At 39.4% G+C, this 18,160-nt stretch overlaps 1 protein-coding gene across 1 annotated transcript; it reads right to left on the bottom strand.

The window, feature by feature from the left end:
- Positions 1-1,194: 1,194 nt before the first annotated feature.
- On the bottom strand, positions 1,195-17,942 carry LOC137016982 (nuclear factor 7, brain-like). Its single transcript, XM_067380845.1, has 6 exons — positions 17,547-17,942; positions 17,032-17,127; positions 16,568-16,798; positions 16,468-16,490; positions 16,268-16,386; positions 1,195-1,702 (listed from the first exon to the last, which is right to left on the bottom strand). The coding sequence occupies exons 1-6, from the start codon at positions 17,940-17,942 to the stop codon at positions 1,203-1,205; spliced, it is 1,365 nt and encodes a 454-aa protein (XP_067236946.1). The 3' UTR covers positions 1,195-1,202.
- Positions 17,943-18,160: the final 218 nt, after the last annotated feature.

Here is an 18,160-nt window from a genome sequence, read left to right as displayed (position 1 = left end):
ACTGTATTTACATCAGGCTCTTAATTATGATCAGTGGGGGATTATTACTCACAGAATGAAAGATGTTTTATTAACAAAGTTCAGGAGGAGCATATTCAAATGATCTACCCAGTCAGCATAAGAGGAGGCCTATAAATACGTAGCCGACTCACCTTTGTTCCTCGACAGTTTGTTTCTGCATCCCTCCACCACCCTGTCTCCTCACACTTGCCTGGTTATTATTTTTAACAAAGATACGGAGGAGTACACTTGGTTTGACCGACATTTCCCTAGATAGCATGCCAAATACACATACTTTTTATTCTATCTAATCATTTGTAAGTGTAAACTCGTGAAATGAATAAAGTTTGTTGAACAAATTCACTCATGAGGTGTCTCTGTTTCTGTCTGGTGTTTGTGTGCAGTACGACTGTTTCTCATGTGTGTGTTTAGTGTGTTCAGCTCCTGCTCATGTAGGAAAAAGAACAGACAAGGGTATTCGGTTCCTCTTCTGTGAAGATATTATAATGAGAAGGAGATTGCAGAACCAAAAGTGGAAGAAAATCCAAGCAAACTCTGAATAGCAGCTCAACTCCTAGTGAGTCTTTATTTTTGGCAACAACTTGCTGTAATTTAGATGTGTCGATTTATAGATATTATAAATTCACCACTCATTTCACCTCTAGAACTGAAATAAATAATTATTCATCATCAACAGCAAACACTGAAAATGTGGTGAATGAACTCTTTCAGTGGTACAGTACTAGAAAATATGATATTATAATGTAAGTCGATGAAAAAGCTTGTAGAGGAACTTTCATGTTGGCTTGAGAAAGTCTGAAAGTAGTTTGAAGTGGTTTTAAAGTCTGAACGATTTAAATGTGAAGGTTTTGAGTCCATTCTGTCATATCAGACATATAGTTTATAGGGTGTTCTGGGTTCTTTCAAGGGTGTTGCTACACAGTTGCTATGGTGTTCTGTGTGGTTGCTAGGCAGTTACTAGTGTGTTATGGGTGGGGATTCATTACGCATCATCGTTTCTTATTGGTTAGATCTGATCAACATGATTTATTTGAATCCTTCACCATGTGTCTTAATAATTTTTAAAGATGAATAAATGTACTTGTTTTCTGATCTGATATTCAGATCAACAGCACTCTTACTCATGTGATCTGGATTAAACATGATGAAAGCAGGAAGATCCAGACCTACAGGAGTAACATTTACTGATGATTGAGTGGTAAGATCCTCAGAGATCCATCATAACAACTGAAGAATGGAAAGAGTGTGTCAGTGAAGGTGGTTGTGAATGTGTGTAGATGTGTGTTAGTTACAGGATCAGAGAATGACACCGTTCCTCCATCATAGTCCAGATTCACTCTCACACGATCAAGCTTACGTTTCACAGGAAAACCACATGGTTCATCCAGTCCTTCCACATCATACTCCACACTCCAGACATCAGTGTCGAAGAAATCACATCCCTTCCTCTGGTTTGATGCTGTAGTTACTCCAAGTTCCCAGTCTGAACTCTCTTTAACCTCCACATCCCAGCAGTGTGTTCCTGAGTTAAACCCCTCTGAACCCAGAACACAGGGATAACGGTCAAATCTCTCTGGATTATCAGGAAGAGGTTGATTGATCCCGCTGTATCTCACACTGGTCAGATCATCAGACAGGATGAGACATGGATTCGCCGTGTTTGGATCCAGAATCACAGGAGCTGATGAGACACAATCAACAGATGATTTTATTCTGATGTTCATATAATGATCAAGAGTGAACCAACACAGATTATTATGAATAATGACACTGATAATGATCTATCTATCAGTTTGTATCATGAAGCACCTTTAACTTTAGTTCTAACGAGTGTGGAACGACATGAGGGTGAATACTATTTGACCAAGATGGCGCTTATGTTGGCATGCCGTCGGTTGCGCCTCTGTCTGCTAGTTTGGCTGTTTGTTTGGTTCTCAAACTGTGGTGCCCTTGTGGTTTATGATCGCCAGTCTCTCTTAGATATTAGATCAACATTTTTTAACTTTTACAAGTCAGATATGAAGTGTGTCTTTAACAAACCATATGGGAGTGTTAAAACGGACATTCCGGAGTGTATTTGCCGCTGGCCTCTAAGCAACCCACGGAGGAAGTGCAGGAGGAAACGTGGGTCTTGGGGAGGTCGTACGATCAAGTTGAAAGCCTGTCTCCATGTGGGCTGTATCCCAAGCCCCTTTCGCGAGCCGCTCTATGGCGACTCCGTGGTCTGGCGTCTCCTAGATCAGGCTCACCGGTGGTTTTGACCTGTTCTTCCCATGTTCCCACCCTCCGTCCCTCAGGCTGGCCTTCCTCGGACCGGCTGTCTTCTCTGAAGAGCTGGAGCGGCTCCTGGTATGATGCGGCCGCTGCACAGAGTGTCACTCTGCTCTGGAGTTGTCCACCCAGTATTTTTACAGTTTCTGATTATATGCTCTCTGACCACAGGCCCATTTTATTTTCCATGTCTCTTCCCGGTCTTCTACATGTTTCTACTAAAGTGTCATCTATGACCCGGGTTTATTCTCCCTAGTCCAGGGAAAATTTTAGTCAGTGCTTTACTAAGTCCTGTTCTCATCTATTCCTGGACTCCCCGCTAGCAGACCTGGATGCGGACGAACATCTGAGTCTGTTAAATAGCACCTGGCTCGATGTATTGAATGAGACTGTTCCTTGTAAGCAAAGACCTAAATCTGAATTATGGCATACTGCTGGGACTTGTAGAAAGGCCGAGCCTAAGTGGAAAAAGGACAATCTACACATTTCACTACAGTTGTTTAAAGACAGTTTATTGGCTTATCAGAGAGCCGCCAAAGCTGCTAAGGCAACCTATTTTTCAAATTTAATACTGCATAATCAGTCAAGTGTCACGGTGTGTGACCACGGGAGGAAGGCAGGAGAAGAAGGTTTCCAAAATAACTCAAAGGTTTAATAACAACTCAAAAAGGCAGGTAACACATCCAAAATACATAGCAGGCAAACACATCCAAAACAACAGTGACTGGACAACTGAGGGAGGTGAGTGGTGTGCTTAAAAGTCCTGTGTGATGAGGTGCTGACGGGGAACAGGTGTGTGTGATGGTGGAGTGAGTGCAGGTGAGGGCCAGGGAGGATGATGGGAGATTGTCTTTGGAAACCAGGACAGACGGCGACCGTGACAGTACCTCGTCCACGCGCCATGGATGGAGCAACTGGGGAGGGGGGTGGGCGCCCTGGAGACCTACAAGCATGTGAGGGTGGAGGTGCAGACAGGTACAGAGGTCTCCAGGTCGGGTCGAGGAGCTCTGGTTGGGAGCCCTGGGGAGCCATGGTGGTGAGGCCTCTGTGGCCTTGGCCACTATGATCACATTTCTTTGGGAGGATCTGCGGGCTCGTGGGATGGAGCGGGCTCTTGGACTGGAGCTGACTCTGCGACTGGAGCAGAGTCTGGAGCTGATTGAGGATTCAGGCATGGCGGCGGCCATCTTGACTGACGGCTCATGCATGGCAGCGGCCATTTTGACTGAGGGCTCAGGTGTGGTGGCGGCCATCTTGCAAAGAGGCTCTGAAGTGGCGGCCATCTTGCAACAAGGCTTTGGGATGGCGGCCATCTTTATCACTGGACTGACAACTTGGGGAAGTGCAGGGCAGATGGAGACTGTGACATCAAGACCTAAAGTCTTGTTTTCTGTTATCAGTTCTGCTGTTAATCCCCCAGCCAGTACTATGTCTGTTGCCTCTGTTGCTCTTTGTGAAATCTTCTTGAGGTTTTTTAAGGAAAAAGTAGTTAAACTAGGGCTGGTAACTCATATTCCCCCTACTGAGCTGCCTCTCCCCCCGGAGTTTTCTGCATCTTGGGACATCTTTGAACCTCTCTCCCTTCAGTCACTCACAGACACTATTGCCAAGTTGAAACCATCCTTTTCTTCATATGATGTTATCCACCCTAGGTTTTTAAAGCAAACTGTTGATTCGGTTGGACCAGGTCTAGTGTCCTTTTCAAATAAATGTCTTTCAACCGGGGTGGTTCCTGCTCATCTGAAAGTGGCTACTGTCACACCACTCCTCAAGAAGCCTTCACTTGATCTGTCAGTGTTAAAAAATTATCACCCTATTTCAGTTTTGCCATTTGTTTCCAAGGTTTTGGAAAAGATTGTGTTTTTCCAACTTCAATCTTTCCTTACTGTAAATAATCTGTTTGAGCACTTTCAGTCTGGTTGTAAGGCTGCCTACAGTACTAAATCTGCTCTTTTGAGAGGGTTAAACCACATCTTTTTAGCCACTGATATGGGTGACTCTGTTATGGGTCCTCGTTCTTTTAGATTTATCAGCTGCTTTTGACACTATTAATCAGTAGACTGAAATGTTGGATGGGTCTCTCTGGGACAGTTCTAAAGTGGTTCCAGTCATTTTGATCTGACAGGAAATATGTGGTTAGGCTAGAAGAATTTTTATCTTCCACTGCTTCTCTCCGCTGTGGCCTTCCGCAAGGCTCTATTTTGGCCCCCTCCCTATTTTCATTATACAGGTGCTGGTCATATAATTAGAATATCATCAAAAAGTTTATTTATTTCACTAATTCCATTCAAAAAGTGAAACTTGTATATTATATTCATTCATTACACACAGACTGATATATTTGTAAGGCCCGCCTAATAGGTCCAATGACGGTTTCCCAAAGGACGGGGAAGGTTTAAGCGTGTATGCCTTTTCAGCGTCTCTGTGAAGTTCACTTAATTTCACTCGTTTAATCTGACTCCAATTTCAAATGATTCTTATTCTAAGGGTTGTGTCTCCAATTAGAAATTAATCATTTGTTATGTATTAATTTAGATATTCGATTATTCTGATTACCTTATATCTTCAATTATTTAGTTCACTGCAGTCCCGGTATCGCTTTAGAAGAGTTACTTCGGCCGATTTGAGCACTCTTCCCGGACACAAACTCGTCAGTCTGACCTTAAACATTGGATGCAGGGTAAATATCTACCTTTAAGTCGGTCGCGCTCTGCTTACTCGTAACAAAAAGCATAGTTTTGATATATTTACGAAAACTGCAACTTATTTAAGGCAGTGATTGTCAGAAATCGAAATGGACTTAATTGACGTGCTCTATGCTCCATCTATTAAACCTTTCGTATGACCAATCCTGAACACAGATTTGAGGTAATACCTTCGCTTTGATCTACTAGAAATAATGGATTAAGAATAATACAGAATCAACCAAATATAACATTTTATTTGTCAAGTAAAAATATATCATACCAATTACATTACAATTAGACACTTAGAAGCCAATTCAGAAATGATAAATGCATAATATCGATTACTCAAAGAAATGCTTGTATACACAGTGATGGGTGAATGTCCTCAGACATTCACCCATCTCTGGGGGGCCTCTCCTACAGATGATCCCACATGACTGCTTTGCTCTTTACCTTTTATACCAGAACCAGAACAAAAGGATCGTAAATGTTTATTACACCAACACCTGTTTTGGGGGAGAGGAGAAGAGACACCACCCAAAAAGAGGACAGAATTTTCCTTAATTTTCCATCTTCTTCATAATTCTAGTGACTGCTATGAAATTGAGACCGTTTTACCAATCGCACTGAGACAAATTAAATGATACCAAACATGAAAAGGGAAAAACAATAGATACAAAAGTTACATTATATGTTTTGAATAACTTTCAGTGACTTGAGGCAGGGGGAAGGAGAGTGTGTGTGTGTGTGTGTGTGTGGGTGTGGGTGTGGTGGGGGGAGGCATTGTCCTTTTGGAGTGGGGGCAAGGTGTTGTCCATTGCTACTTCTTTGAGATCTTCTTTCCAGATTAAAGTTTTATTACTTTATTGCAGGACGCTTTATCTCAGTTTTTGTTTAGCAGGAAAATCAGGCCTTACAGATGGCCCCTGGCCCCTTGGGGCAAATTCAATGAGTCCCTGAGGGGCCACTTTTGGACATTTCCTGCTTCCACATGTTGGGTGCATGCTTTCATATGCTCATTAGTCGATGGGTGCAGGAGTCAAGTCGTCACCTGAAATAACATCATTAAGGCAGGTTGAACATTAAGATGAAAGTACAGCAGGATGCATCTCTGTGGCACACAGTCCCTTCAGATGTGTACTGTGCTGACTGGATGCTGTAGCAGCTGGACATGTCTGTGATCCTCTTGGTCAGGTTTGCTTCCACCTGCACTTGGCTGTGGTGGTTTTCTGTCTGTAGAATGACTGGTTGTACCAAGTCTGTTGTGTTGGTCAGCATGAGCAGAACGTGTCAGGAAAGTCTCATTACACTTTGCGGAAACACCTGTGTCCGCCCCAGGTTTAATTGATCCTGTGAGAAGTCTTCGGTTACCTTCAAGTAGAAGGTCTGGTTTGCCGGGCAGGTCAAATCTCCATGGGTGAAGGATTCATTCCACTGATGATGCTCCATTGCGTGTAGGACACCTTAACAACATCTGAGTGACCACTCAATACTTGAACACTGATGAGCTTGGTGTTATTGTAAGATGAGAAAAGGGTTGTTGGAAAAACAGAATAACAAAAATAACATATGATGAACATGTCAAAAAGTGCGAGTGGTAAACGAGGTCTCCCTTTCAGAGTCCTATCTTTAGTGAGCAGGTCTCATTTAATCACCAGATTCTTCACTATAGTGGAATTTAGACTTGGTCTGGATGAGTTAAAGGTAAGTAGCAAAGAGTTTAAATAACTAGTATATTCACCAGTGGTATGCATAATTAAATATATCACATACTTAAACATAGAAATACACAATTTCATAATTACAATTATAAAACTGTCTATAAGAGTTGTTTTAACTGCAAATCCTTAATGCAAAAATAAGGTTTCAATCAAGTCAATTAGAGAATGGAATTTACAGGAACAGAAATTTAAAATCTCTTGTTAAGCTTTTACAACCATTATCTGTGCATTTGATGTACAGGCAAAGTCACACTCAAGAATAGAGGTCTGGGAATTGAGTACCTGATTTATAGAAATGCCTGCATTTCAGTTCTAACTGTTTAGTTCAATTTGTCATTAGTCATATGTTGGAAACTAGGGGGCCCTCCTAGTTTGCAACAATGCCAAAACGCTTTGTCCAAAGAGACCAGTTACATCACTGAATAGGTCTCATTTAAATTTGGAATTTGTAATTTGAATGATCAGAAATTCTATTAATTGGTGTGTGACTAAAGCCATGCACATGTCCTGCATATTACAGTGTTTCCAGTATACCTCAGAATTGACACAATTAAAAGGAAAAGAAATGATGGCAATAATTTCCCTTGTCCTATATGTATGAAGGTGAATGATGTATGTTAGGTTTGCATTATGTGAATAATTTTCGTCTGGATAGTCTTATGATCTATTCCAGGTAGAGATGTTGTGAGTTTGTAGTGTGTGTGTTCTGTATGTTTGTGTAGAAGATGGGTGGTGTCTATCCTACCATAATTTGTGTTGCATAATTTAGTTCCAGTTTTACACTGGGAGGCCATGTATCTATTAGTGTCATGAGATGGCCTCTTGAAGTTTCACCCCCCCATCTCCTGTGTGTGAAGTTGTGTATTATGGCCTTTAAAATGGCAGCTGTCAATCCTGAAAAGGAAACAGACACACAGGAAAAACAGTTTATCTTGAACCTTTAAACAAATTATGTTAAGATAGATGGTGCTATCTTAATTTTTCTTAGATGGTCTTATCCAGGCAGTTGTTGCAAATGGCTTTAATCTGTTAAGATTGTATGCCATTAGAAGAAAATGTGTTTTAGTTTACAGAGACATAGATCATTATTATGATTTTGTTTCTGCAAAGAAAAGGCCAGATAAAACGGAATGTTAGTGGTCAGATCTGACTGCTGGTGTTAAGCGTTGTCAGAGAATCTTACACCTTGAGCTGCTATTGCAGCTGTGCTTACACACACTGTTGTGTTGTGAGTTTTATCACACCCAGGTTTCCTGGGGGAATCTCACACTTATCAGATCTGTGATTAGGACACCAGATCACCTTTTGTGGTGCTGTGCTGTTTGTTTAGCAATTGGTATTTATGGTGTCATTCAAATACTTGACCATTTGGACCTCTGTGGTCTGTAAAAACAGAAGAGTCTCTGCCTGATATTAACATTTCACACAACTTTAATTACATGTCCAGTAAAATAACTTCCCTGATCAGATCCCATATGATCTAGCGCTCTCAGAGAGGAGTTTGCTAACACTTGTCCACTTTGTTTGTGGTTTTGTTGCAAAGGAAAATCAAAATTTATACTTCCTCTTGTCACTGGGTTACAGATCAATAGAATTGAATTTTTATTTCATGTTTTGATCTTGAATGGATTTAGCCTATTCAAGATATGACAATCGGTTGATTGTTTTAGTTAATAAATACTGGGCATTGTCATTTTTCTCATTAAAGATTCTTGCACAGATAGAAGATAAAGAAGTTCTTTCCCATTAATTTTATTTATTCCTTGCATTTTTCTTAACAACTTATTTAATGTAATTGTGAAGCACATTGTAGCCTTATGGCGATTCTATGCTCCTGTGCATGGTTTAACTGCAGCTATATGGAAGATAGCTGAATGTTCCATTTAGGAGACAAACTAATTCAACATAGACACACATACAACTTGAAATTATTGTACAATTTCAGTACTAGTTATTCCAACTTACACAAGACACATGGCCTAGAATGCATAGCATCTACAACCTTAAACCTAAGTGTGTCAACTCATCACTTACAGTAAAGCAGTCATGTGTTTTAAAGAATAAACTCAACTAGTCTAGGTGCACATGTAGTAGCACAAACAACTAGAATGTGTGTTCTATGAGAACAATGTGTCTAACACAATTACAAATTTGAATCCTTCCATTGATTCCTCATAATTCTCTCAGCACTGATAGTGCTTCCAACTTCTGTCTACATTCTGGTTCCATCTTACTACATGCTAATTCCTTCTGCTCCTCTCCAAAATCCTTTCTTCTTCCAAACCATTGCTTGAATCATCATGAGATTAAAGGCCATCCCTGGCCATCATAATATAATATATCATGATGTGATCATAATATAAATTATATTATATTAAAATAGTATAAATTAAAAATAATTTTATTTGCTGGTATCAAGAGGGTCTTGGCTGAGTAATTTGTGAAGAGTGACTTGTTATCACCTCACTGATCTTTTAGAAGGCATCTGGCCCTGCAGCTACAGCTGTGATGGCACTGCATTGTGTTCACAGCAACAGGCTAAACTGGAAACGGTTATAGACTTTGATGCTGTGAATATTGGGTCAAATCATTTGCTCCATTTTAAGATTTTTGTGACAACAATATAGAATTGGACACAATTTTCTTATTTTTGGGCTAAGATGTTATCAATTACACTCCTCTGTGAATCTATTTGGATATGAAAAGAAAGGTTGGACAAACACGGGTCTGATTGAGAGCACAAAGATTAATTGTTGGTCTGTTTGTTTTTTCAGTTTCTTTTGAGACACTGAACAACATACAAGAGTGCAATAATTTTTAAGTTCTGAACTAAGACCAAGGTAAAAGATGTTTTATAAGACTGAGCCTTAACCAGTGCTGTTTACACCATTTGTGACATCAGTTGTAAACTTTCTTAGCACCTCTTGAAATTTCTTTTATGAAACAAAGACAAGCTGGGCATGTCCTCTGATTGGGTGAAACCCTCAAGCTTGGTTACAAATCTCTCAGTGACATCATAATTATCATTATACACATCAATTTTAACATTTAGTGTATTTTCCCAGTTGCAGTCTCTAGGACTTCTGCATGGCAGCAGTTCTCCAGGACTGAGACAGAATTATGTCCAAATCTTATATTTTGAAAACTTTTTAGTTTTACACCATTGTTTTGTCCAGCTTTACATTCCACACACAAAGGATTTCAGTGAGAGATTTTTCTCCCTTGTTATCTTTTGGCTTATCCAATCACAAGATTTTTTCACAACGTGACCATTTGCTTATTTTCAGCATTGCAGCAAGACAAATAAACATGTAGCTGGGCATTCTTTACCTCAGAATTTACAGCCCTCTGTTGAATACCAGAATAAAATTTGGATGATGTTATTCCAATTTAAGGTTAATCTCTTGTTGCGTGAGCAAACAAGGAGATCTTTAAAGTTTAAAGCAAGGGATATCATTTCTCACCTACACTGCTGCTATCATGTCCCTGATAACGTGGTTGTCTAATTCTCCAGCCCCACCGGATTTCGGTCTCCGGTCTTAAATCTATGGGTATGCCGACCCATTCTACAAATGTGTAGGATGCAATTATCTTTCCCTCAACACTTCTAAAAGGCAAATAAGAATGGACTTACCACAGCTGAAGAAAGAGAAGATGATCAAGCCTCTTACTTGTTGCAAATCCCAATTTTTCCACTGAAAAGACACTCGCCACCAGGATATGGGAGATCACGGAGGGAATGTCACCACTTTGTAAGGCCCGCCTAATAGGTCCAATGACGGTTTCCCAAAGGACGGGGAAGGTTTAAGCGTGTATGCCTTTTCAGCGTCTCTGTGAAGTTCACTTAATTTCACTCGTTTAATCTGACTCCAATTTCAAATGATTCTTATTCTAAGGGTTGTGTCTCCAATTAGAAATTAATCATTTGTTATGTATTAATTTAGATATTCGATTATTCTGATTACCTTATATCTTCAATTATTTAGTTCACTGCAGTCCCGGTATCGCTTTAGAAGAGTTACTTCGGCCGATTTGAGCACTCTTCCCGGACACAAACTCGTCAGTCTGACCTTAAACATTGGATGCAGGGTAAATATCTACCTTTAAGTCGGTCGCGCTCTGCTTACTCGTAACAAAAAGCATAGTTTTGATATATTTACGAAAACTGCAACTTATTTAAGGCAGTGATTGTCAGAAATCGAAATGGACTTAATTGACGTGCTCTATGCTCCATCTATTAAACCTTTCGTATGACCAATCCTGAACACAGATTTGAGGTAATACCTTCGCTTTGATCTACTAGAAATAATGGATTAAGAATAATACAGAATCAACCAAATATAACATTTTATTTGTCAAGTAAAAATATATCATACCAATTACATTACAATTAGACACTTAGAAGCCAATTCAGAAATGATAAATGCATAATATCGATTACTCAAAGAAATGCTTGTATACACAGTGATGGGTGAATGTCCTCAGACATTCACCCATCTCTGGGGGGCCTCTCCTACAGATGATCCCACATGACTGCTTTGCTCTTTACCTTTTATACCAGAACCAGAACAAAAGGATCGTAAATGTTTATTACACCAACACCTGTTTTGGGGGAGAGGAGAAGAGACACCACCCAAAAAGAGGACAGAATTTTCCTTAATTTTCCATCTTCTTCATAATTCTAGTGACTGCTATGAAATTGAGACCGTTTTACCAATCGCACTGAGACAAATTAAATGATACCAAACATGAAAAGGGAAAAACAATAGATACAAAAGTTACATTATATGTTTTGAATAACTTTCAGTGACTTGAGGCAGGGGGAAGGAGAGTGTGTGTGTGTGTGTGTGTGTGGGTGTGGGTGTGGTGGGGGGAGGCATTGTCCTTTTGGAGTGGGGGCAAGGTGTTGTCCATTGCTACTTCTTTGAGATCTTCTTTCCAGATTAAAGTTTTATTACTTTATTGCAGGACGCTTTATCTCAGTTTTTGTTTAGCAGGAAAATCAGGCCTTACATATTTCAAATGTTTATTTCTTTTAATTATGATAATTATAAATGGGCAATTCCACGCAAAGGTCATCTTTACCATGAAAAAAAAAAGTTTTAACCAAAAGAACAAAACCCTTTTTAAATTGTCCATTTAGGTCTGTAATATACTGTATTAATGTGCTCTAACAGAAATTTTAAGAAAATTGCCTTGTTTATCCACAATATATGTGGTAAGCAACAATGCTTAAATTAAATTTTCAACCAACCATATTTAATGCTTTCAAAAAAGGGATCAAAGACCCCATTTTTTTAAACTTTATTTTAGCAGTAAGCATTGTGTAGAAAGATGGATACATGCCTGAGAAATAAATACACTCATTTAGTCATAACAGCACTGCCTGTTGAATTTATAAGGGCTGGAATAAAGAGGTCAGGACGCTTCAGTGCTCTGTCACGGCCGTAACGTTTTAAAGATTAAGTTTATGTCATATAACAATTATAAATGCAAATAACTTGAAACTTTATATGCAAAGCTAAATTATGTTTATGCTTATTAGGATCAACAATTCATTTCACTACGTTGCTCTGAACAACCATAATAAGCGTTACGGACGTGACCGTTACGGACGCTTCATATTAAATCCTATGAGTTTGCTTCTTTATATTGCTATCATCTGTTTCAGGCTTATCATATCAGAAAATATCAAATAATCGCAATACTCTTTGTGCTTTGTTAGTTTTAATATGAAAAAGGTTTAACTTTCAAATTCAGTCGATTTTATAACAAAATTTAAACAATAGATGTCCCTCTTTAATAGCCTACGGCGCGTGACAGATTAGCTACTGCAGCGCCTGTAAGCGGCGGATCAGGTGCACATGAACCGATCTTCACTTCCTCTTGCCAGAGAACGAAATATGAACATCAAAAGGTAGGCCTATATGAAACAGTACAACTTATAGAAGAGCATTGTGTCTCATAGGACACTTACCTCGGGAATTGGGATGTCGCGTTACCGGTTGGTTAAAAATGAATAGCCTAGCCTATATTGATCACAATCTGCGCGATCAAGCTGACAAAATGAAAATAATAAGATTGCAATAATTTTGACTTGAAATAAAGTTTGATCATTTTGACTCAAGACTCCGCTTTAAACTCTGAAAACTAGACGAAAAAAACCGTGTGGTCATTCATACACAAAACATAAAACTGACATGATTGCGATTGGCAATAGTGTCAATCGGTTCACCTGACTGTGGGGAAAACATGCGATTTTAAACTGCTTTATGATAAACATTAATATTTGTCAATGTATTTTAGCAAGCAGTTCTGTAAGAAGGAAAATCATGGTCTCTAAATTGATTCTTGAACAACGCACATGCTTGTCAACACGAGAAATAGGTCTAATCCATAACCTTTTGCACTACAGAGTATAACGTTACATTTGTATAAAGTTTAGTAAAAAGTTGATAAATTGTGGAGTCTTACCATACTGGTATCCCAGATTTCAGTATTTGGTGGTTTAAATGCTTGCTTGAGGTCTCTGTGAAAGTTTTAAAGCAGTTTTAAACCAGTCTTCTGTGCCGCTTTCAGACCGGTCACATCCGTAACGGAAAACTGTCACATCCGTAACGTTGTTTTTTCCTCATTAATGCGAACATGAAAAATGAAATAAAATTATTATTTTATGCTCTGTGGAGAGCCAACCCTTCTTCATTCAGTGGGCAGTATTACTTTTGGTTTGCGCAATGTAATTCACAGAATTCTTAAAAAATATGTTGTCACCCAAATCTTTGTGACTTTTTTTGTCACGTCCGTAACGCTGTATATTTCCCCTCATCTAAAATATAAAACAGTTGAATAGACTGACATTTTTATTGTCTGGACTCCTTTAGTAAAGGATTATGAATATATAAATAGACGGTTCAATATGTTACTATTAAATGCATTCTTTGAGCATTTATATTTCAAGTTTTGACTCCAAATGTCACGTCCATAACGCTGGAATTGCCCAAATGACAACTAAGGACGATCCCAAATTCAGTATCTCAGAAAATTAGAATATTACTTAAGACCAATACAAAGAAATCTTGGCCAACTGAAAAGTATGAACATGAAAAGTATGAGCATGTGCAGCACTCAATACTTAGTTGGGGCTCCTTTTGCCTGAATTACTGCAGCAATGTGGTGTGGCATGGAGTCGATCAGTCTGTGGCACTGCTCAGGTGTTATGAGAGCCCAGGTTGCTCTGATAATGACCTTCAGCTCTTCTGCATTGTTGGGTCTGGCATATCGCATCTTCCTCTTCACAATACCCCATAGATTTTCTATGGGGTTAAGGTCAGGCGAGTTTGCTGGCCAATTAAGAACAGGGATAACATGGTCCTTAAACCAGGTACTGGTAGCTTTGCCACTGTGTGCAGGTGTCAAGTCCTGTTGGAATATGAAATCTGCATCTCCATAAAGTTGGTCAGCAGCAGGAAGCATGAAGTGCTCTAAAACTTCCTGGTATACGGCTGCGTTGACCTTGGACCTCAGAAAACACAGTGGACCAGCACCAGCAGATGACATGGCACCCCAAACCATCACTGACTGTGGAAACTTTACACTGGACCTCAAGCAACGTGGATTGTGTGCCTCTCCTCTCTTCCTCCAGACTCTGGGACCCTGATTTCCAAAGGAAATGCAAAATTTCCTTTAATCAGAGAACATAACTTTGGACCACTCAGCAGCAGTCCAGTCCTTTTTGTCTTTAGCCGCTTCTGACGCTGTCTGTTGTTCAAGAGTGGCTTGACACAAGGAATGCGACAGCTGAAACCCATGTCTTGTATACGTCTGTGCGTAGTGGTTCTTGAAGCACTGACTCCAGCTGCAGTCCACTCTTTGTGAATCTCCCCAACATTTTTGAATGGGTTTTGTTTCACAATCCTCTCCAGGGTGCGGTTATCCCTACTGCTTGTACACTTTTTTCTACCACATCTTTTCCTTCCCTTCGCCTCTCTATTAATGTGCTTGGACACAGAGCTCTGTGAACAGCCAGCCTCTTTTGCCATGACCCTTTGTGTCTTGCCCTCCTTGTGCAAGGTGTCAGTGGTCGTCTTTTGGACAACTGTCAAGTCAGCAGTCTTCCCCATGATTGTGTAGCCTACAGAACTAGACTGAGAGAGCATTTAAAGGCCTTTGCAGGTGTTTTCAGTTAATTAGCTGATTAGAGTGTGGCACCAGGTGTCTTCAATATTGAACCTTTTCACAATATTCTAATTTTCTGAGATACTGAATTTGGGATTTTCCTTAGTTGTCAGTTATAATCATCAAAATTAAAAGAAATAAACATTTGGAATATATCAGTCTGTGTGTAATGAATGAATATAATATACAAGTTTCACTTTTTGAATGGAATTAGTGAAATAAATCAACTTTTTGATGATATTCTAATTATATGACCAGCACCTGTATATGTTGCCTCTGGGATCTATTTTTAGGAAACATGGAGTGTCGTTTCACTTTTATGCCGATGATACTTAAGTCTATGTACCTTTCAGGAAAAATGTTCCACTGGTCATGACTGCTCTTTTATCCTGTCTAGAGGAGGTTAAATTCTGGTTATCTCAAAAATGTATATCCTTAAATGAAGAGAAAACTGAAGTAATTGTTTTTGGCCCTTCAGAACATATGAAAGCATTTAATTTTGACCTGGGATCCCTATCGGCTTTTAGGTCTTCACAGGTACGTAATCTGGGTGTTATTTTAGATGACTCATGAAAATTTGATAAACAAATATCCACTGTGATTGGGTCCAGTTTTCATCAGCTCCATATACTTGCATAAATTAAACATTTCCTCAGTGATAAGACTCTGGAGATGGCGGTGCAAGCTTTTATTACGTCATATCTTGATTACTGTAACTCATTATACTGTGGCATTTCTAAAGCTCAAAATGCCCGACTTAAACTGGGCCAAATGCTGCCTCTAGATTTCTTCTAAAAAAGAAAAAAAGGGATAACGCCACTCCGCTTTTAAAGGCCCTTTCATTGGTTGCCTGCTCAATTTAGAATACATTTTAAAATCTTACTATTTGTTTTTAAATCTTTACACAATCAAGCACCGGCTATCTATAATTGCTGCATCATTACATCCCCTCGAGAAGCCTAAGATCTGGTGACCAGAACCTTCTCTTAATCCCTCACTCCAGACTTAAGCGTAGACGTGCCCGTGCCTTCTCGGTAATCGGTCCTCTCCTCTGGAATGACTTGTTAGTGGAGATTCGAATGGCCCCTAGTCTGACCATTTTAAGTCTCTTCTAAAAACCCATCTGTTTTCATTGGCCTATTAGGTTTTAAATTCCTGCCTATTATATTTTCTATTTTTTGGTGAATTTTATTTATTTATTTATTTATTTTATTCTGGTTCTTAGTTTTGTGTACTCTTATTACTCTTATGATGCTGTTTCTCTTGTGAAGCACTTTGGTCAGCCTTGTGGCTGTTTTAAATGTGCTATATAAATAAAGTAAACTTGAAACTTGAACTTTAACCCTCCACCATCCCTCATTTCCAGCTCAGATCTTCTGCAGTCAGACTCACTGTTTTGGACGATGTCCTGCATCTTCTTCCAGACTCTGAACGGCAGGTTGCCCAAGTAACGTGGCACATGAATCAAAGCTCCAGAAGCCATCTGTGGATCCGGCTGTGAGCTCTGGACTCTGGAAGAACATTCAGGAGTCAGAACTGCAGTGGCTTTGGATCAGAACCAGAGAGACCAGAGACAGGAGCAGATCACTCACCTTTCCACTGAGACTGGAAACTCCTGCAGAACAAACACACCATTTATCATCAAGAACTCAATCAATGAACCAATGATCAACCAATGATCTGAAATCAGACCTTCAGAAAGCAGACGTCATTGGCTTTCATCATCTCCTCCATGTCTTTGATTGTGTGTGAAAGAGCTGAGATGTGTCTGTTCATCTCCTCCAGCTTCTCCTTCATCATCTGCTTCTTCTGCTCCTCTTCCTCCCTCAGAGCAGTGATTGTAGCTTCTTCTTCATCTCTGAGAAACTGATGAAGCTTCTCAAACTGCTGTTTAATCTGACGCTCTGTGTGCTCAGCTTGAGACTGAAATCAGATCACATTCACTTCAATCATCTCCATCAACACACATCAACACTTCACATCATTAATATCAGAGATAAACTCAGATACGACATATAACAGATCCAGAAGCAGATTGATGCTCGTCATTTACAGAAATAATAAACTGGAATCCATTATATTAAATATATCAGATCATAACTGTATATAGTGATCCTACAGCTGTAATGAAAATGACTCTGATTCTGTTTCCTCACCTTGATGTGTTGAACTGTTTCCTCAAACTCTCCTTTCATTTCTTCATTGTGTTGAAGTTTCTCTTGTAAGGACTTCAGTGCTGTATTGAGCTCCTCCTAGAATTGAACAAAAATACATAAAACACCAGATTACAGTGAAGAGAAGATAGTGATATGATCATATGATGCTGTGGAAATTTATATGCCCTCATCTGTTTATGTATGTGAACATCTAAAACTAAACTGATTCAGAAATTAAAATCTACTATAAAACAAAGGCAGTCTGAATGAACACAAAGTACAGTTTGTAAATGACAAGGTTATTTATTGAAGTAAAGTTATCCAATACCAACTGGATCTGCATGAAAATGTATTTGGGTAATGCATATAACTTTCCATAACAAGTAACTTATGTAACACAATTACTTTCATAGGAAGCAGGGACATCACTGGAGGGGCAGAAGGTGTTTTTAGGGGCCTCCCTCCAAATTGACTAATTATCTCTTTACACGTGAAACAAGAGTCATTTCTCTTACCTTATACGATGAAACCACTTCACTGATGGGTCTGAATTTATGATTGTCATGTTTCTGTGAATCTCTGCACACTAAACACACAGGTTGTTTGTCCTCCAGACAGAAGAGTTTGAGTTTCTCACTGTGTAAACTGCAGATCTCCTCAGATCCTGATGAACTCCTCTCACTTCTCTCCTTCAGGAATGACTCACACAAGTTTTTTAATGCCAGATTACATGGAGGTTCATCTCTTGAGGATCTTCTCCTGCAGACAGGACACTCCTGAGTTTTCTTGGTTCTCCAGAACTGTTGAAGACACTCTTTACAGACAGTGTGACTACATGATAGAAGAACAGGAGCTTTGAAGATTTCACAGCACACGGGACAAGAAAGTTCTTCTACAGATAGTGAAGCCATTTTCACTGTTTGATCTGTTTAGAAAAATCCTTCTGTAAAGTTTTCTATTCGTTCTCCAATGATCGCTGATTCTTTATTGATTTTGTCGAGAAAGTCAGTAAGACAGAAAAGAGAAATAATGAGTCACTCTTCCTGACTATTCCTAAACAAAGTGTATTCAAAATGAACTTGCATTGTCCTCCATAAACAGGAGAAACGGAGATGTGATAAAAGTTAGT

The sequence above is a fragment of the Chanodichthys erythropterus genome, chromosome 3 (genome assembly GCF_024489055.1).
Source record: "Chanodichthys erythropterus isolate Z2021 chromosome 3, ASM2448905v1, whole genome shotgun sequence".
Classification (NCBI taxonomy): Eukaryota; Metazoa; Chordata; class Actinopteri; order Cypriniformes; family Xenocyprididae; genus Chanodichthys; species Chanodichthys erythropterus.
This window is presented reverse-complemented; position numbering and strand designations above follow the sequence as displayed.

Excerpts from the sequence above, each read along its gene's own strand:
- LOC137016982 (XM_067380845.1), bottom strand. The coding sequence starts at position 17,942 with ATGGCTTCACTATCTGTAGAAGAACTTTCTTGTCCCGTGTGCTGTGAA. Across the intron at positions 16,491-16,567 it reads ATGACGTCTGCTTTCTGAAG|GAGTTTCCAGTCTCAGTGGA; the intron begins GTCTGATTTCAG and ends TTTGTTCTGCAG. Across the intron at positions 16,387-16,467 it reads TTTCCAGTCTCAGTGGAAAG|AGTCCAGAGCTCACAGCCGG; the intron begins GTGAGTGATCTG and ends ATGTTCTTCCAG.